Source organism: Amblyomma americanum, chromosome 4, assembly GCF_052857255.1.
Source record: "Amblyomma americanum isolate KBUSLIRL-KWMA chromosome 4, ASM5285725v1, whole genome shotgun sequence".
Taxonomy (NCBI): Eukaryota; Metazoa; Arthropoda; class Arachnida; order Ixodida; family Ixodidae; genus Amblyomma; species Amblyomma americanum.
In genome coordinates, this window is record NC_135500.1 from 209,143,355 (window position 1) to 209,164,526 (window position 21,172).

The 21,172-nt window shown below is 44.2% G+C and overlaps 1 protein-coding gene across 4 annotated transcripts; it reads right to left on the reverse strand.

The window, feature by feature from the left end:
* Window positions 1-1,884: 1,884 nt before the first annotated feature.
* Window positions 1,885-18,974, reverse strand: LOC144129219 (alpha-tocopherol transfer protein-like). 4 transcript variants are annotated; one of them, XM_077663206.1, is made up of 7 exons: window positions 18,827-18,973; window positions 15,848-16,062; window positions 11,646-11,792; window positions 9,409-9,660; window positions 6,515-6,708; window positions 4,306-4,416; window positions 1,885-3,073 (listed from the first exon to the last, which is right to left on the reverse strand). In XM_077663206.1, the coding sequence occupies exons 3-7, from the start codon at window positions 11,770-11,772 to the stop codon at window positions 2,897-2,899; spliced, it is 861 nt and encodes a 286-aa protein (XP_077519332.1). In that variant the 5' UTR covers window positions 11,773-11,792; window positions 15,848-16,062; window positions 18,827-18,973; the 3' UTR covers window positions 1,885-2,896. The 4 variants fall into 4 exon arrangements, with proteins under 4 accessions (XP_077519332.1, XP_077519333.1, XP_077519334.1 ...); XM_077663207.1 differs by having other exon boundaries at window positions 11,646-11,816; XM_077663208.1 differs by lacking the exon at window positions 15,848-16,062 and having other exon boundaries at window positions 18,827-18,974.
* Window positions 18,975-21,172: the final 2,198 nt, after the last annotated feature.

The following is a 21,172-nucleotide window of genomic DNA, read 5'->3' on the forward strand; positions in this document are numbered from 1 at the left end:
TTTTCAGTCTCAATTTCGAGTGTTCAGTAGCTTAAAGTAGCGTAAACATTAAAGGCAGCGTTTACTTCGCAAGAGATAGATTATAGATTACGAGAAATATGTTTTAGATTGCTCCAAAGCATTGGCCAACGTTAAGAGAGATATAACGCATCTGTGCACTTCATATCACAGAAACCATTCTACACCTGTGCATCGTATTTTAGACTACATTAACGTGCATGTTGATTATGGCATAATTGCTTTGCCATGAACACAAATAATTCTGGTGCATTCTTTTGATCCGGTACACTTAACACAGCGCATAATCAATCATATCTATGCAGGTGCCAGGCAATGGACAGGATTTAGAGTGGAAAATGTTCTTTCGTACAAACTACCGGGCGATCATCAGACGGTCACACCTCACACTTCCAAAACAGACTTTAAAATATACCTTTCTGGCTGCTACGGTCATCGAATGACAACTGCATAACACAGTACCAAAGCAACCTTAATATCCTACTGTCGAAGTGGGATCCCAGAGGAGCAGTTCTCACTTCGACAGTTTCCCACAAAGCAAGTCGCTCTTCACCTCGAACCACATGGGCAGCTGTTTTCGAAATGAGCCATATATGCCGAGTTTCTTAATTGGACGAACCGCAGCGCTATCTAAGCTGTTATATATGATATCTTTAGATGTAAGTTAGACCAATTCTTTATGACCATATACTATTAATTTATGCAAATAATTTGATCAATATCCGCATGCCAAATTTGTATTTGGCTCTTTTCGATGTGAAACTGCAGATCTCTCTCAGTTTTGTTCCGGAAACTATATTTCTATAGTAAAATCTCATGTTCTGTTCATGAATATAAAGCCTAAAAATGGTCTTATTTTGAGCTGAGCAGAAAATCAATTTGAGCTTTTGTTGTTTGCAATTCGGGTCACAGCGGTGTTCCACCAGCACGAGTAAGTAAATTTGAATAACAGGTTTCTGTGACAAGCTCAGGCGTGGAAGTCTTCTTTTCTTATGTTCCCACTTCGACGGCAGGAAAGTAAACTTGCTACAGCGTATGAGGTCTGAAATTTTGACTTCTTTGCAGCATCGTAAATTCATGATTAGTAGCGAAGTGGTAGGTGTAAACAGGACACAAATAGACAGGAAAACCGCTAGTCATATCGGTTCCTATGTGCAGCCGACTTTTCGCTACTAATCATCCATTTAGGAACCCAATAAAAACTAGTCAAACTTGCTCTCTTGCTGCCTTAACGATAGGGCTAATGATCCTTTCGTTTTCGTCTCCTTCTGGGCTCAGATATTCCGCCAATTTCTTCATATCATTCCGTGTGGATGAAAAAATAGTGCTAGAGAAGAAATAAAAGAAACCCTGCTCAAAACAGTCCAAGCTACGACCCTCAAACTCACAAAGAAGGCTCTCCCGAGTGACTTTTACTGATTTTGACTCGTACATGAGCAGCATCTGCTTTTTTATTTAAAATAGGATATTCAGGCTGGTCTTATAGGCGTTACGGGGCTCCTGTCATATCTTAATTTTTTCGAAAGGAAGGATCTATGTAGTTCCTTGTCATTACAGTGTAATTTTACTTAGTTGCATTGTATAAGTTTAGCGCATTGAAAAATAAAAACCTCATATCGTCTTTCAAAGGGCAGCAGCTAGTATGGCAGAAGACAAGTGCGCGCACGTAGCCGAGGAGAACGTAGCACAAGGGCAAGAAGTAACCAAGCACTTGAAATTAGCGCTGTTAAAAGTCGAGCAGTCGCACACAGCGAAGTCACGAGCTGACGAGACTACAGTGTTATAGAAGGCTATATAGTGGCATGAACGAAGCGGTTGTTTGATATACTGCAGCGGAGTAATGGAGGACACCGTGGACATTGCTACAAACTGCTGTTTATTTAAGTTGCATCACACCATAGCAAGGAAGTACACAAATGTACAGTAATACAGATTTGCGAGAATTGAGAGCAATACCCAAATTTCAGGTATAAAATAAAATAAAAAATAAAAGTAGCCATAAAATCTAACAAATACTCGTATGAAACTCCAAAGATAACAAACTACGCGCTTCTGTCACTGCAACATTGAAAGCAAAAAAAAAAACGCTGGGCATTTCTGGACATCGCTAAATCTGCGCCTGCGCCAGCTGTGATACATTGTTGCAGTATTGCTATCAACGTTTTATTTCTGCGGAAAGTCTCCGCCGTCATCCCCCCACGGGTGTCACATGAGCACATGTGGGTGGAAAAATCATGGCGGCGCTTCTATAGACTAATCTCTTCCCAGAAGATGGCGCTACTAGTTCACGCAGCGCCCTGAGTCTGAACTGTGGCGGCATTTCTTCCCTGAGGTCGTTCATGAGGCTGCTGCTACTGCATTCGCTCCCGCGTTTATTGCTTATTAAAAACCGCACGAAACCAATGCATTCGACCCCGGTGTTTGTATGGTCACATTATGGTCGCTGTGGCTTTTAAACACACTGGTGATGATACTGGCAGTTACCTGACTTGAATTTTTGCGTGAGCAAGACAAGCGTAGGCTACTATGGGAAGGAATGGCTCTGCAAAAAGAAAACTAGCAACTGACACGTTGCCATGGTTTATTCATTGTGTCATATAAGGCCAGAGTAGTTCACTTCGGATCACGTGAGGGGACCGTGAATTCACGTTTTCTTTTAACTTGCCATCGAAGCTATGGTACTCTTCGTTCAATGCATTTGATTTCCTCTTAGCCAATTTGTGTTATCGCCTCGTCTGAAAACAACGGTAAATAGCCTATTTCATGGTCTGAACAAAAAGCATGAACCGCGAAGTGCACTCGCTGTCCCAGTCGGTGAAGGCAGCTTAAGAAGGCAGTACTTTCCCCTCTGTTCAGGCATGAGCGGTTCAGTATCTGTTCACTTCCTCTGGAAGCCGAAGCTGTTCACATACTGGAAGTAGTCGCTCTTGCTTAGCACGTCCTTATGCTGGCCGCTGTAGTCGAAGTCTTCGTGCGTACCGCCGAACTCGGCTGGAATGCAGTCGGGGGGAAGTAGGCCGTGGAAAGTTCTTGGGTTGTTCCCTAAAAACTGAAACTAAAAGAAACCGAAGTTTGGTTGACACACAGCCCAAAGCTGCTACTAGGAAGCATTATTTTCTCGGCTATTGAAAACAATTCTTTAAAAGGCTGCGCATATCACTCATGTTCGGACTGTTTCTCAGGAGTGAATATGCAAGTAAAGAGTAATTGCCCAAGAAAGCAGTGTAATACGAGAATACAAAAACGATACGCATTAACACCGGACAGTTTCACTCAAGCACAGAACAAAAGCAACCAAAGCCACATTTCAATCCGTCGGAGACTTCATCAGAAATAAAGACAACCAGCTGTAGTCGATGTTTTGACGGCATTCCGTCTGGTCAGGAGTTATGGTTGATAAAGTTCACTGTTCATTGACCACGGTCAACACATTAGGTTAGCCGAGCTTAGTAAGAAACCTCGTCTTCCCGACATTCCCGTGGAGGCTGAAGTGCTCTTTTTGGAATTCCCATAGACGGTGCGCCAGCTTTTCCTCTAGGTAATATTGAGAAACTACATGAACTATGCACAGAAACCTCATAGAGTATTATCACATCACTTATAATACAATCCCGCTCTCCGATCCCCTGAAAGCTTCCAGAATCGACAAGAAAGAAAATCTATTTGTTGACGAGCTTTCAAAAAGGCTGGCAGATGCAGTGGCTGTCTCTTTCCAATCAAATATGCTTTCATCTCGTTTCTTTCCTGATCGTGGTGGCAGAGCAAGATAACGAAAGATAAAAGAAGTCCATCATTTCGTACGTTCAATGTACAATGCGAAATTTGAAAAACATGGCAAGTTGTACTCAGGTTGACGCCGTTTTCCCGTCGCCACACAAATTGGATTTTTTATGCCATGTCAAGAGGGTCCGCCTTGGCAGGATAGAACGCCGTAGCTCATTTTAGTTCCCAGTTTCATGCAGCTAGATTTGATATTGCGCGAAGGCCTTTATTCGTGAGCTTCTTTTGTCAGCATGAAACTTTGCATAGGGCAAAACAATCCTTGATTTTTGGCCTGCTCCAACACCTGAAATTCATCACCGCATCAGTGTACTTCCACCTCTCACACCATTGCCCCAATTGCAAGGAAAAGCTCAGGTCACTGTTTCTCAACAGAAATATCTAGTTCCGTCACCGCGACTACACAGCACAATGATGCTGATGAAATTTCATCCTTGAAATGAAACTCAGTGTGGAAAGCCAGAAAACGGCAGAAATATCTAGGTATAGTTTCGACAACATATTTACCCGTTGTAAAAGTTTGGACTTCAGGAAAGGCTTGAGGGCATTGAACAGAACTTTGCATATCGGAGGATGATTGATCACGTAGACGGCTTTGAGCCGAACCGGATAGCAGTCCTGCCAAATAAAACATGAAGAGAAAAGTTATACACTGATATCAAGAAAAAATAAAAGCAGTCATGGATAGTAGGGTACCCTACACTTTTTAAAATCATCTTCCGGCGTGTGCGCATCGCGATGAAGGATGAGCTCTGACTCTTAAATAGTGAATCTGGATTTCATCGTAAATGCAGCACTCCGTTTAACTTCTATCACGAACACTCAACCCCGAAGCACACTACTGCCGTTCCTCATAAATCGCACCCATCCCTTCATTGTTCAACGAGCGCGCTGTATTCCTCCTTGCTGGCCGCACGTAATATGTGAAAACTTCATTACGTGACTACAGTCGTCCCTCGTTAGTATAGAAGACTTGAACTATAGTCAGTTTTTCCGAGGAACAAACTTTTTCAACGCATTTACGTCTCGTTACTAAGAAAACTCTCGGTCCGGACAATAGGCAGGGTGAAAGTGTTCACAACCAATTTGGACTCACGCATTTATGTCGCATTAATGTGGGCAGCGATCAGAGCAAGTCTCGACTGCTTCAACCAGATATTTATCTTGTATTTTATGTTTATGGTTTATGGGGGTTTAATATCCCAAAGCGACTCAGGCTATGAGGGACGCCGTAGTGAAGCGCTCCTAAAATTTAAACCACCTGGGGTTCTTGAACGTGCACTGACATCGCACAGTACACGGGCCTCTAGAATTTCCCCTCCATCGAAATTCGACCGCCGCTGCCGGGATCGAACCCGCACCTGTATTTTATGTCTACAATGCCAACGAAAAGCAGTGCGAAAGCCCGGATGCCTGTATCGTAGCCTATATTTCCGTTGTGACTTTGTGCTTTGCACTGCCAAGGTGTAAAAGTGGACGCGCATCACCGTCGGTCGTGTTACATCAATGGCTGTGAAGAGAACGCTCTCTGCAGCTTGCTCTACGGAGAGAGCCGCTGAATACGCTTATGTACTAGTGGTTCGTGGGATGTGGGAAAGCGTAGCAGGGGATACGCCATCGCGCCGTGAGGCGCCAGCATGCGTCTCATATGCCACTGGGTACCCCATACTGCGCCGCATTATTTCAATGCTAATGCCTACTAGTATAATTGTATGGTATATGAGATTTGACGTCCCACGACGACATGGGCGATATGGGTTTTGAGGTATGCAGTAGTTGGTTGGGGGGGGGGGGGGGGGGGGGGGGGGGGGTTCAGGGTTAATTTCGACTACGCTCACCAGCGCTCACGTCACACAACGCGACAGCCACAGCATATATCGAACCGACATACTCGGGCTCAGCAGTCGAGGGCCCTATCCACTAAGTTACGTGAGTAAGTTACGTGACATGACTAAGTTAATGCACTTGGCCGGAGCTCCTAAAAAATTCTCTCATTTCCTCGTCAGTGAAGGTCAGTATGCACAGAAGGATACCTTGATCATAAATTGTCTTGTAGCACTTTTCCTCTGTTTTTCTTCACAATCAGTTGATGCATACAGCCCGCTTTATGAACCGTTTAATGGACATGACCCGTATAATTCAAATTTCTTGCAAAACATTCAGTTGCCGTCTCGAATCTAATAATTTGAGATGAAGCGAATTTACTGCGCAAAAAACAAAAACAAAAGTGCATCAGAAAGCGTAAAACGAATGTAATTCGCATCATCTTCAATGCAGCTGCAAAGAAACACTTCCAGAGCCTGCGGAAATCAACGAACGTGCCATTGCTAGAGAGAGTAAGCTACGACCGACGAGAACCAAGGATTCTCGAACCACCAGATACGTATTCAAAAGCTTGTACAGTGAGAAACTAAGAACGGAGCAAGAAGGCTGGGAAGTTGAGCTGGCATGTGTCCGGTTGGCTGGCACTGGAGGAAGGAATTAGCAAGGGAAAAGATAGAAAGGGGGGATAAGAGAACACACAAAAAAAAATAAACACGCAAGAGATGCCATCGCACAGTTATGCAAGCGCTGCCAAAAGCAACACGAAATTGCGGCAGAGGACAGGTGCACAGATCTGTCGGGAACGTTTCCATAACACTGCTATGCGTATATAAATTTTAATTGAAGCTCTAGAAAATGTCACTGAACACTTTCCAGAGGGGAGCTCTCTTGCCTGCGTAAGGTGGGCCACCTTCCTGAGGAGAAAAGGTGTCACGTGGGCAAGGTGGTATATGCTGAGGCCTTTCAGATTGTACACTCCCACGGCGCCCCGAATCTGCGTCTCTTCATCCATCAAGATCCGCTCGGCCGCGATCAAAACAGCACGGATCAGGTCCGTGACCGGACAGATGTCCGTGTTCCACGCTCCTTAAGTGAAACAAAAAAAAAAAGTTGCGTCATCATCGTTATCATCATAACCAGCAGGTAGCATACGTCGAATTTCATTTAAATAACTTCAATAATACTTTGCCGAACTATAAATAGTAGTGCTCTTTATATATGTTTACTTCATTGATCTATTATTTATCGTACCTTTACTTTATCTTGGGTTCAGTTATGATTGTATAAATCGAAACGTTTATTCAAATATGCATGCATGATGTATTCTTGTATTATTTCTGATAATATTAAAAACTAAGCTTGTTTGCGTTTGGAATACTACGCAAAGTTATGATTGTACAGTGTCTGCTATTCTCCATCTTTTCATAGTTTCTGTTAACTATTGTTCGTAACTATGTCGGCACTGCCTTGTAGAAGTTATCAGGCCTATGTCAGGCTGTGATTTACAGCTTTTAACCCAGATATCTTTCCAAACATCTGGTAAAATAAACTCTATTGAATGAATTGACTGCAGCACAAAGTCACTTCCAATTTATATTAGGTTAGGTCTACGCACTTCCTCATGAACGATAGGTAATAAAAGACAAGGTCCCCTTTATGAGCAGTGAAGGAAAAAATTAGAGGAAAACACATAGCATGCAGTAACTCGCATAAGGTTCTCACGGAACCCATTAGTTCAGAAGGTGGATTAGTTAAGGAGATCGTCACTATAATTAAGCACGCTAACAGTGCATGGACGGATGTCTCCAATTATTGTCGCCACTAATCTGTAGTGTGGTAAGAAGTAAGATTGCACACGCTTGGACATGGCAATGGTAAAATGATGCCTTTTGGTCAAACACAAATTCCACAGGCAATCGCGGCGTCCTTGCCTCTGACACGATGCTAGTATGCAAATAAATCATTGAAAATAAATGCGCTTCAAATGCATCGAATTATCCGTGTGGCGCAAAGTTAAAACGAAGTCGGTGTCAGTTCTCGCTCTTTGTTCCTCGGTTACATTTACCTCTTTTGCAAGTGTACGCTACCGCCAGTGACAGGCAGTTCACGAGAGCTCCGCCATATTCCTAACACTATACACACAAGCGTCGAAGAGCTTGGCAAAATGTTCACTGCATCTCACTACCATATGTACTTTATTTTATTTTTGTTCTATTGAAGGCACATTGAGTACAAATAGTAGTTGTCTGTATTGATCGGGTACCGCGTTCTAGTCACAAATACATCACTGTCACCGAGCTTTAAACGCTGGAAAAGGATTAAAAACGAAATACTGGAAATACCGTCACGCGTCGACACCGACTTTTCTTCACGGACCCCGGAAACTACGCTAGATTGCCACTCACTTCGAAACGGTCTTTTTTGGTAACCACGTCACGAGATTGAGTCGACCGGAGAGAAGGATTTAAATCCAATAAAAAAAGCATCTTTTACTGCAGTAATAGCGTCACGTAATCACAGAGAGCCAGAGAATTGGTTTTTACTGAAAACAATATTTAGAGGGAATTGCCCTCGGTGTCCCATTAATAAAAGATACAGGACACTTAGCACACTTTATTGACGCTTTGCGCATTCAAATGCTGCGTAAAGCACCGAGCCTCTGCCGGGACTCCCTGGGTGCCAGGCTTGCCACAGTAGTAATATTCACTAAAAAGCAATGTGAACAGAAAGAAAGGAGCACAGCGCAGTCAAATACCGCGAAGAGGTTCCATTGCAATGCCAACAACGCCATGGCGTCCTAGCTGAGCAAGCTACTTCTCGGCTATTCATAGTCTCTGGCCCATTTTCTGCGCGAATGCAGGATACATTTCACATCTTAAATGATATATTATATCATTTGGATGTATATCGAAAATACACAGGCTTTATTCATCGGAACCGGACTTAATAAGAAGTTTGATAGCCGTAGTTGCTAAACTCGATTGCATGGGCTTGATTTCCAGGCGCTGCAGCGAACATTTAAATGAACTAGACCAAGAGAATCCCAGTTTCGGGAGAACTTATTAACCCAAAACTCTTAAACAAGGGCGCCCACGGAGACGCTCTAAATAACCACTATAAAATTTGGCGATAACGTTTGCAGCTAAACATTTGACTTTTGCAGCTGTACCTGTTTTCCCGGCGTTTCCCTTTTTTTTACCACTTGGAAGTCAGCAACGAGCTGAGGAAGTAACACACTTTCATTTTATTCCTTTGGTCTAGTATTGCCGCAGCTAAAAAAAAAAAATCGGATATTCCAAAGCGATCTCAGGAGCTGCCCCAGTATAGTATTTAACTAAATGACGAGGTTCTCTTGTGTCGTGCATAACTAATATTTCACTTTAAAACATGACAGCACGCTTCGGAAGCGATAGCTAGCTCAGGCTAACGTGGGGCACGAATTTAGAGATCTGCTCACACGTGAGTACGACTGGTGTTTGGCTGCTGGCCCCGATGAGATTGCCAGCCGTGAGCTGTCCTTTCACAAGCCGATCTGGTAAACCTGAAGCTTTTGGATTCAGAAGTCGGTAAGAATCGGAACTCTCGCTTCAGGCTACCATGCGCTTATATTAAAGCATGATGTTAATACATGGAATAAGGCTAGTAAGACTCAAGAATGACTATCAGAGAGCACGCGTCATGGCTTATTTCACTTCCGTTATATTAGTAGACACAGAAAGCAGTGCACCCCTGATTATGAATTCCCTTACTTCTCTTGCACATCTGTAACGTGAAAGAGTGTCTCACCAAGTTTCACCATCACAACAGCCCTTCCTTGGGGGTCTTTCTGCTTGGAGGTCACGACGAGATGATTGTCGAGAACGGCAGTTTCGTAGCTCGCATTGGACGGTGAGAGATTCTCGAATAATTCTGGGGAGCCTTGCCTCACCCTGAAGTACTTTTGAATGGTTTTGAACGCCCGTTCCACGTTGTACTTCCGGGAACGAAGAAATTTAACCAGGAACTTCTCGTCTGTTGGCCAGTCCAAGGAACTGTCGGCTGCGAATCACGTGCAAAGGGCAGTTAGATATGCACAGGACGTTTCCAGGATATGTAAAGTGATCAAATAGTGGCATTCCTTCAAGCACCCGTAACCACTTTCCGGACTGCTCAGCACCGTGCCCTACTGATACTGAGCAGATAAGAAATAAATCTCCGCAGCTCTTCATACCAAAAACTGGCGGCGGAACACAGGATCTTCGTACTATGTGCAGCGGCTAATGAAATGCTAAAAGAAGTATTACACTTCACAACCAAACCGCATTAGCCATTAACCCGCCGGCATTGCCTCGATACGAGATAGGATGCATCAATGCCAGTGCTGCTGTCATAAGTAGAACGTTCTTGCTGGCTAGTTGGTTCATTGCAGAAAAAAGGTTAGTACTGCGCGAATTGGGCACGACAGGAGAACAGGAACAAACACGACAACACTGCGCCTGTGTTGTCGTGTTTGTTCCTGTTCTCTCGTGTCTAATTCGCGCAGTACTAACCTTTTTCTGCTGTCATAAGTACCATCACCTGAATCTCGTTTCTACGGAGGCTTTGGCTTGACAAAGGCTATTTCAAATACTAAAAATTAAAAAAGCGTCAGACCCGTAGGTACATTATGTTTGCCGCCTTTAACACAGCGCGGAAAGCTATAGGTTCGTAAAGCGGACGCGAGGGGACAGTAGCTTCGCAGAAGCAATGTGCATGAAGTAGTAACTAGCTTAAGAACCTCTGTGAAAATCACTGTACTTTCTGACTGCTTGATCTTAAAGTTGCACAACATGATGTACACAATCAAAAATAAACACAGCTTTAAGGTTCCTGGTGCCATGTTTAACAACGTTATCAAATCCTGTTAAACAATTGCACTTTTTCTTAGCCCATCATCCCGACCCCATTGTTTTTTTGTTTTACTGGATTCCTGTTGCGCAATGCCCCAAAGCTACTAATATTCATTTTAGTTCGCAAGATGCGTCTTCCTTAGGCGTATTACGTTGCAGTTTGAGTGATGCGGCAATGCGTGTATTGAGTGGTGTGAAAAATACCTACGTTGCTACTCTAATGTGTCGCATATTCGGCAGGCGAATAGTTCTAATCAAATTGACTTTGAAACCAGAGCAACCACCTGACAGCAACAGTTAGGACATAAACAAGGTCCCTCTGGAGGAGCGCAGGATTCTGGCAGAATATCAAAACAGAAAAAAAAAAAAACAGCACAACTAAATCCGAAAATCTTTAATGCCCTGAATGAGAAGTTTGGCGAAATGAATGGTTTTGATTTGAACGCAAGGGCGTTCTTTGCCTGCGTTCGTTGTATTGGTTTCCTGGTTCTTGGTGTACTTTGCAAAGTTCCTTTCAAACGCAGCAGCAAGGTTATGCTATACATATGAATATTTATCCCTACCTCTCGATTTTAAACATGACCCTACCTGATGTGTATGTGTGTGTGTGGGAGGGGGGGGGGCGATATCGATCAATTCAAAAGTGAATTGTACAAGCAGTAGTGCTAACGAAGATTTCTCTACGGCTTTTCACTATGTTTTGCGTAAGGTGTGCTTGAATCAGTTGCACTTCTCAAACCTGACCATTCCCCCACCACCTACCACTGTGTAATCCCTGACCCCATCAGAACATCTGCTAGATTTCTCCCACCCTCGAATTCGGCATGCTTCCTGTGATGTCCATCCCCTCGCTCGTGAGAGACACTCAACAAGCAATCTGTTACATGCATTACATATTCTATTCTAATATAAGTGACATTTTGTGATTTTATCTGAAATGAACCCGTATGACACCGCTATATTTCATATTCTCCGCAGGGACCACGTGTACTAGTATGCGCCTCTTTTCTCTAAATAGATGCACAATCGGTGAGCAGCATTCGTCTTAAGCAAAAGCAAAGCGCTTCTTGAGATCGCTCGGCTTTTCGCGTGAGCAAAGCATGGTTTGTAGTGCATAGGTTAAGTAACATATTAGATCTGACTGCACTGACTCACCTTTGATTAACTCCCGCAACTCCGACAGACATCTCTCCTTGGTTTCCGCCGTCTCTCCCAGTTCCGTTCGCGCCAAATGTTCCAAATCTGGCAACTCTGCACCCGTGACCTCCTCCGAGCTCGTCATGTTGAGTATCGGTCGGCGCACTGCGTTGTGCAAGTGACCTCAATCTAAAGTGGCAGTCGGGAACGCAAAAGAGAAAATTAGTAAGCAAACGAAAGCAACAAAGTTACGGAAATGGAGATAACATTTTCAAGAGGCCGTTTGGTGTCTATCGCCGTTCTCTGTTCGCGCTAGATTTTTGTATTATTGTTGTTACTATGTCATTAGGTGGCGCTGCAAACCTATCTCACCCTTTTTCCATCTACATGTTTGCTCTCGTTCACATCCTGGGTCACTGACACCTCGCCAGCGGACGTCAACTTCGAGAAGAGAACAAGACGCGGCTCTCGAAATCTCATATTTGTTTCCGCTCTGTAACCTAGATCTTGGCTGTCGCGACTGGAAGGGGTGTCCCTTCGCCGCCTCGGTTGATATGATAAAGCGAACAAGGCGAATGCTAGAATGAAATAATTGAAAATAAAGATATCACGGCATTCGTAAGGCTGTTTAGGACCTTCGTCAAGCTGCTCGTGAAGGAGCGTTTTGTTCTTATCCTTGTATGTATCTGTGTGGAGGAAGAAATGCTAAGTCTAAATAAATAAATAACAAGTAAGAAAGGTGATGACATTCTTCTCTAGCAACAAAGAACAATAGCAAACTATCATAGGTCGGTGTTGAAGAATTAACTAACCAATAGTGGAAGTAATCAAGGAGGAATAGATGCGGAATACAATCGTTATATTGTGATAAATGTGTTCAGTTTTTTCTCTCACCCTGAAACTCTTTATGAGCCAGGGATGTCTTTCTGGTGGAATAGCTATATAGTTGCTATGGTGACAAGATAGTAAGATTAATATGGGTTAAACGTAATAATCAATAGATATGCAAGTAATACTAGAATAGTCACAAAGCGGGTTCCGTGTAAGTACGAAAGGCAGCGAGCGAAGTGGCATCGTCAGTAATCCTGTAAATCAAAGATTCGAAAATTGTGCTCACAAACAAATGTGCCAGATATGCAGAGATACTAACGCGCTGCTTGCAACACGTGAGAAGCCAGTAGGATATTGCTCTGTTGAAAAAGTAGTTTTATGAAGTTAAAATGCAGGGATCCACCTAAAAAAGTTTATTCAAATAAATGTTTTGAGTATCTGTTTCAAATTTCAAAGCTAACAGCAGAGGATTAATCGGCTGCTTCTCGAGTAGCAGCACGTGTGCAATAGCTCGCACATGAGAAATGCCTGCACAGCTAGATACCCGCCGTTCTTGTAAGCGAACTGAATGGACACCTATGAACCACTAAACCCAAATCCCCGCGTGGCAGTGCCCGTCACTCTTCTTAAGTAGATATAAAAGCACACAAGGCTAACTGGGCATGCCGCCTATCACAGCGCACAGCTCACCGAATCCAGGCGTTCAGAACATGAGGACCAGCAATGCAAGCAGTGGCATAGATGTATGAGGGAGCAATTACTCATTAGCATCCACCCAAGCGCAGCCATACGGCTACAAAGCCGTAAGGCTACACTTGGGTGGATGCCAATGACTAACTACACCCTTACAAATCTACTCCATCTTGGGGTATTCCCCTAAAACATTTGACGAACAGTGTTCCCACTTCGAATTATTAATAAATTCGCTCTCGCCCTACCATACGTTTGCCGTCCCGGTTAGCTCAGTTGGTAGATCGACTGCTCCGGTGAAGCAGTGGTCCCGGGTTCAAACCCCGAACCAGGACGAATTTTTCTATAACTTCGAGGTTAAGCGAGAAAGCTGTATAGTTTTCTTTAGTAGTCGTACGGCTGCACTTGGGTGGATGCCAGTGAGTAATTACTCCCTTACAAATCTACTCTACCTTGGGGGATTCACCTAAAATGTTTGAGCAATGCCATAGATGGCGCTATCGAAGCCTCCCTTCTTCCAGGTGAATTTTCACGTGGCGATGAACAGAGGGCCAGTCACATTGAAAAATAGCCTGAACGGCATGAGCGCAGTGATGTCTCTCCTCCACCCTCCTTTCTCAAGATGCAGAGAGCGAGATTACACGTCTTGGTGGTATTCCAGCTGGCAAAAGCCGGAGTTGGCATCAGTATGCAACGCCATTTATATTCAACGGTAACCGACGTATAATGTGTCAGCTCAGAAGGTCTGTCGCTGTATATTGGTCTACTGAAGAAATATCCCTTTAACATATTTGCACATATTTCCCTCGATGTGGCCGCATGTTCAACTATACAATATTCATTAATAAAATGTGTAAAAATGCGTGCGATTAAAGCTAATACAGCTCAACATGACTGTCTTGGCAGTATTTTGTGAGTTGTAACCTACAAAGACAAAAAACTTGCAATGAATTTGAAATTCGCTAGAAAGAGAAAGGAAGTGTTTAACAGAAAACAAAAATAACAAATACACATAAAGCTCGGAGGTTTATTTTTCTCGTTAAAAGTCTCGCACGCAGTGACGGCTTGACGAAAAGGATTTCTATTTATTCCTTCATTCAATCATTCATTCATATTCGAACACTGTTACTGCATACATAACAGCAAAGGGATGATTATTACGCGATGAAGGTCTTCTGGGTGGCCGCGAATACATACTGGAATCCAGATTGAAATTATTGTGACAGAGCTGAAAAAATACTTAAGCCTGACAATTTTTCTGCGCATTGCCACTGTTGGTAACTCTAGCCCGCTGTGCCATCTTGCGGTACGCAGGGCACTTTTATTTCGGTCTTTTTATGAGCCCTTTCTAACATATGATGGCAACTGTGCTCTTTAAAGAATTTCATTTACGGACTGAGTTCTTTGGAGAGACGATTAGGTTAAGGTTGACGAAAACAACATCCTAAACGGCGACAACCTAACTTTTCTTTTAACAGTATACTTTAAGTCCTTGATACAACTGCATGTAAATCTCTCGGCTCGGCGCGAGTTTCATTCACAATCGAACTCAGGCGCTACGGCGTTCTTGAAAGTAGAAACTATAGATTCCTTGCAACATTAAGACGGGTCACGAAACTTTAAGGGGAACTGAAGAGGTTTTAGAACTTGATAAGTTTAAACGATCCGAATGCGTGAAACTTGCAGGTAAAGCATGCGAAATCTTTTTGCGCTAGGAATTAAAATGATGGCGTAATCGCCGACTAAAGTGGCGTCGGCGTTCAGGCTTCTCTGCAGTGCACAACGACAGGCAGGGGCCGCAATGATGACGTCACGTACTGCGGCGCTTAGTTTCCAGCGAAGAAGTGATCGTTTCAAGGAAGAAAGCAAATGCCGGGGAAGGTAACGCTCACGAAGCATTGTTTGGCGGGACCGGATAACGCAAGGAAGCATTTAGACGATGGCAGCGGACATCTGAAATTTGGGCAACAGTGACGTCACCACGAGTTTCCCCGCGCTCCTTCAACGTAGTGGGGAGAAGCCTGAACATTGTCGCGGATTTAATCGGTGATTACGTCAACATTGTAAACGCTAGAGCAAAACTATTTTGCATGCTTTATCCAGACGCTAGATAGATACGAGTTAGTGAATAACCTCGACTTCTAAAGAAACCATTTCACCTTCCCTTCAGCACTCAGTCTCCGGCTTCTTAACAGCTTCCTCTTCAGAAGTGCCTGTTGGAAGCAACTGTCAGCAGAACAATAGCGGAAGCCTCTCCTGCCACTATTCCACGATATAGCATAGTGAAGTGTATCAGCGCATCGGCTACTTGATGACGTAACTGCCGTGTATAAGAAGCGCAGTGCTGCACATAGCAGTTGGCTTGATTAAGCTTTCTGTGAATGTCAATCCTCACGGGTTGTTTTTTTGCGCATAGGTGGTACGGACAAATCAGACACAAGCTGGTATAAATTTGCCCCACTTCACTTAGCGAAGAAGTACGACAACCACAATGAAGAATCATCCTGCACTACCACGCTTTCTATGAAATGATGCAACGCTGAGCTCATCGGAATAAGTTCGCAAGAATTTTTATGCGGTTTTATGCGCGATGGAAAAATGCACAGTTAAATGCCTACGCCTATAAGCATTCATCCCGCAAAACTCATCTACCCGAGACCGCCGGTTCTGGACAGAAATCGGTAACACGTTCTACATACGTTTCCAGGCAGTGTCCGTAATTTCTGCTGGTGTCTGTATCCCGTTCTTTTCGTTATGGTGCAGCAGCTGTGGACTTCGATGTCACAAGAGAGACAAAAACGTGTGAGAGTCTGTATAGAACTGCTCGAACGAGACTCGATGCAGGAGGGATGGGTGGCGCGGCTTCGAATTCCAGACGCGCCGAAGATGACGGCTACAAAGGACCGCTTCGTCACTGAGTGAGAGAGAGAGAGAGAGAGAAATTCTGTAATTATCCCCTTCTTACTAAGCTTAAAGTTTTCCTCCACACGCGTAGTTCGCCCACGTGTGAGGTTCTTGTTTTGAGTCGAGACGAACACGAACATATGATCGCTCCGAGGCCGTCCTTGCTTACGAGGTAAATTTACCGCCGTATAAATATTAGTGCCTTCGGCACCTCATTTTCCAGCGCTGCCTCTGTGGGAAGGTGGGGGGCTTCTCGAATTGCTGCTCACGCTCGTAGGCTGGCCATCACAAGTACTTTTTTCTGTTTTTTTCCTCTCTTTATTCCATATTATCGTCGTTCAAGGCCAACCACTCGCCTTACTCGCCTGAGGCACCGCCGCACAGGCTTCTCTTTAGGCGTTTGTTTACAACGAATACAGACGGAAGCTTGGCCTCTACTGACTGAAATTATTTACAACCGAGTTAGAGGACAGGTATGCTACAGGCTTGAACACCAATCCCTTGCGGTGCTTGTATTGAAGAGGCTTCCTTATAACGAGGCTAGACAGCGGGTTTGTTACACGACTGGATATTAACATAAACTTGGGAGGCGAAACTAGAGCTTATGACTGGAACCTCAGCACATCTTAGTGGAACAAAGGCGGAAAACAAAAGTTTTACCCACAAAGATCAACATACTGATTTTAGAGAAAAAAGAGGTGGCTGCATAACCTCTCCATATTTTTTTTTTCTAACTTGGTGGCAGTAATTACAGTGCTGCACTTCGCAGCCTATATCACTCTTAAGCAGACTAAATTCATGGAGTATACCTGTCTGGCGACACCGACCCTCTCACATAACAAGTGATTGTAATCCATGCCGCGATGGCCGCTACTACAATGAAACAAAGTTACACAAGTAAACCCTCCGGCCTTGTTAAGGCCGTGATGCTCCGAGCCGAGAATACATTCTCTTTAAACATGCATGCTTCGGAACTTAATAATTACTGAGTCTAATTTTGTGTCTCGTTTCGAGCAAACGCTTCGTTAAATTGTGCCGCCGGCACTCTTATGACTGACTGTGACGGTATGCCATAACGGTGCGGCACACTCTTCTCTAAACGCTTTATATCTTGTTCGTAGGTGCTTCACTAAGTGATTTGTGCCCTTTCACTGCGCGAAGTGCACCACAGACGAAACGGGTTGAGATTCCTGAGTGGCTGCTCACACTGTGGTAACTAGGAAGCAATGTATTTGCGCTACTGAGCCTGCATGGTACGGCACCGTATGGTACAGTCTGTGGGATTTAACGTCGTCAAGCTGCCCGTTAGATATGAGGGAAACCACAGTGGAGGACTACGGACAAATTTCGACCCCATGACACTGCCACTGAACGGCAGGAGGTGTTTTTTGCACTTCGGCTCAATTTAAATGGGGCCACCGTGGCCTTGGACTCAACAACCCAATACCACAGCCTTTACCCACAGCAGCGGGTAAATGCTGAGCCGCAGGTTCATCACGAGTTCTTAGCTCTGGATGGCACCAGGCTGTCGAACCCATCAGCAAAGACGCAAAAAACGCTCACGAAGCGGGATTTCATTGCACGCTTAAGACCTCAAGATGGCCGAAGTCAGTCTGCAGCCCTCCATTGCGGTGAACTCAAAATATTCCTTTAAAAAAAACGTCGTTTTTACATTGCATGGCACCCGCCGCGGTGGCTCAGTGGTTAGGGCGCTCGACTACTGATCCGGAGTTCCCGGGCTCGAACCCGACCGCGGCGGCTGCGTTTTTATGGAGGAAAAACGCTAAGGCGCCCGTGTGCTGTGCGATGTCAGTGCACGTTAAAGATCCCCAGGTGGTCGAAATTATCCCGGAGCCCTCCACTACGGCACCTTTTTCTTCCTTTCTTCTTTCACTCCCTCCCTTATCCCTTCCCTTACGGCGCGGTTCAGGTGTCCAACGATATATGAGACAGATACTGCGCCATTTCCTTTCCCCCAGAACCAATTATTAATATTAATATTACATTGCATGGCTGGCGCTTGGTCAGGCTTCTTAAAACATGTCAACAACTGTGTCCCTCCGAACGGAATTACATTATTGAAAAACTGGTAATTATATTTTGGGGAAAGGAACTGGCGCAACATCTGTCTCACATCTCGGCGAACACCTGAACCGCGCCGTAAGGTAAGATATAGAGGAGGGACTGAGAGAAGAAAGGAAGAATGAGGTGCCGTAGTGGAGGGCTCCAAAATAATTTCGACCACCTGGGAATCTTCAACGTGCACTGACATCGCACAGCACACGGGCGCCTTTGCGTTTCGCCTCCATCGAAACGCGGCCGCCGCAGCCGGGTTCGAACCCGGGTACTTCAGATCAGTATGCGAGCGGCCTAACCGCTGAGCCCCCGCGTCGGGTTAATTATTATATTGACAGTTTTCTTTTTCGATATCTTTGCGTTGCATTGCTTCCTTCATTATAATGTTACTCCTGTACCGATGTCCCTCTTTCGTATTGTTAAATGAAAATTAGCCTCCTCAGACGCATTCATTTTAGCCGGTGGCGAACGTACGCGCTGTTCAATTCACACGTGCAGTCTACGGTTCTACGCCACTGCCGCTGAAGACAGGCAAACGAGCGTAGCACACCATTTATTTTTCTTCCATAAGCGCAGAATGAGTGCTGAAATTGTTATGAGACAGGAAGTCAGCAGTGACATGCGATGTAAAAGAAACAATTGGGACTGACAAGGAACGTAAATTCACTGAGAGCAAAGTGACACGAACGTTCACTCACCTTCCTTCACGCTGTAGGGAACAAAGCATTCCGCCTAGTGCAGCGCAATGTCGAAGCGGGACTGCAGAGAGGCCTCGAACATGCTGATCGCAATCGTTTGACTCATTCGTCTCAAGGTCTGCTGTGACGGATGGGTGGGTCGAGTATTCCTGGTTGTCCTCGTAGCGGCCCGAATGTACTTTACTTTTTTTATCCAGTTATCTTTTATAGTACGTTCCCCATCGGCTGATAGATTCAGATAGGAACCCGTTTACAGGCAAGCCTTGAGAATGCTGCGCAGGAAAGTGAGCTCCATCTTTTGAAGGGCACATGTGGAGTCGGAGGCCGTGTAAACGCACTCTTCACCGAGTCACTGAGAGAGACAGGTACAAATAATATTCCCATTACCTTTCCCACTACTAATATTCTCGGTCCAGATAATATTGCCACTAACTTTCTTAAAATGTACGCTCAAATGCTAGCCAAGCTTTTGATAATATTAATTAAAATCTCTGGTGTCATGTATAGTACCAGACGAATGGAAAATTTCTCGTGTGGTTCCGAATTTGAAAAACGGCAGCCGACTTGAAGTTGGCAGCTGCCACCCGACCTCACTCATTTCTACTTGGTGTAAAGTGCTAGAACATGTACTCACGAAATACCTCAACAACTTTTTAGAGCATTCAGAAATAATAACCAACGCTTAACATGGTGAACCGCCGCCGTGGCCGAGGGTTTATGGCGCTTGGCTGCTGGCCCGAAAGACGCGGGTTCGATCCCGGCCGCGGCGGTCGAATTTCGATGGAGACGAAATTCTAGAGGCCCATGTATTGTGCGATGGCAGTGCACGTTAAAAAACCACAGAAGGTCGAAATTTCCGGAGCCCTTAACTACGCCGTCCCTCATAGCCTGAGTCGCTTTGGGACGTTAAACACCCATAAACCATAAACCAAACCTTAACGTGGTTTCCGACGAAGGTTCTCAGCTACAACACAGCTCATGGTCTGTTGATGAATTTGCCAAAGTGCTTGATGGTTGTGGCTGGGTCGGCGTTATTTTTCTGTACTACTTCAAAGCTTTTGGTAGAATCCCACATAATAAACCAATAACGAAATGAAAACATAGGCTTTCCGGATCAAATATATAATTGGGTCACTTCATAATTATCACAACAGAATCAGTTTGTCGACATGGATAGAGCTCATTCACGTTTCTTAGTATTTAATCAAGTGCGCGTCAGGGATCAGTTTTGGGTTCAGTACTGTTTAATATTTATATAAATAGCCTCGCGCAAACTCTTGAACCCTCTTTGTCTATTAAGATGTTTGTTTATGATTGTATCAGTTTTAACAGTATCAAATCAGTGAGCGATCAGCTTGTCTTGAACTCAAATCTGCAACTACTAGTGAAATGGTGCGACAAATGGGAATTGATAAAACAGTCTCTATGTGCATCAGTAAAATAAACCAAGCAATTTAATGTTGCGTAGACCATAAATAATAATTAGAGATGTAATAGATTATAAGTATATTGGGGTCACAATAACTTTTCGGCTGAAATAGAAGAAATACATTGATAAATATACTTTCCCGCCCTCAGACAGCTCGGATTTCTTAAGTTTCGGATAGGCGTTTGCCCATGTGCATTTAGACTGAAGGCATGTACCGTAAATTTCGGACTAAAGTCCGCACCCGGTGTATAGACCGCAGGGCGCAAATTTCGGTTGAAAATAAAGTCTTCTTGTTTAGAACTGCGCACCCTGTGTATAGTCTGCAGGGACGAATTTAGGCTGAAAATAAGCTTTTTTTTAGACTTCCGCAAGCAGTATGTCATGGGTAACCAAGCATTTTATTGTCAAGAAGTAAAAATGCGACGTTATTTATATTCATGAGGTTTTGCGCATGGGATCACAAATACAAGTGCTGGAAGCAGACACTCTTCGCTACGGCAACAGCATTTTCTTGCATATCGAAGTTTATTGCATATCGGAGCTGATTTTGCTACGTTATTAGCACGGTAATATGTCGTAAGCACCCATTCGAGGCAAGTTTTTTTTTCATAGCAACTGGTAGGCTTCTTCAGCTTTGACAAAAAATCTGAAAAAATAAAATCATGTATAGTCCGCACACCTAGATAGTCCGCATGACAAAAATTTCAGCTTTTCAACAGGTATAGTCCGGAAGTTACGGTAGATCCATTCTAAGGCCCAGCCTCGAATATGCCTGCTTTGCATGGGACCCCTACACACCAGAAGACACACAAAAACTCTAAAAAATTCAGACTTGTGGCCCGCTGCATCTTCAATCGCGATCTGCGTCTAGGCTCTCCTTCTTCCATGTTGAAGCTTGCAAATATGGAAGCGCCGGT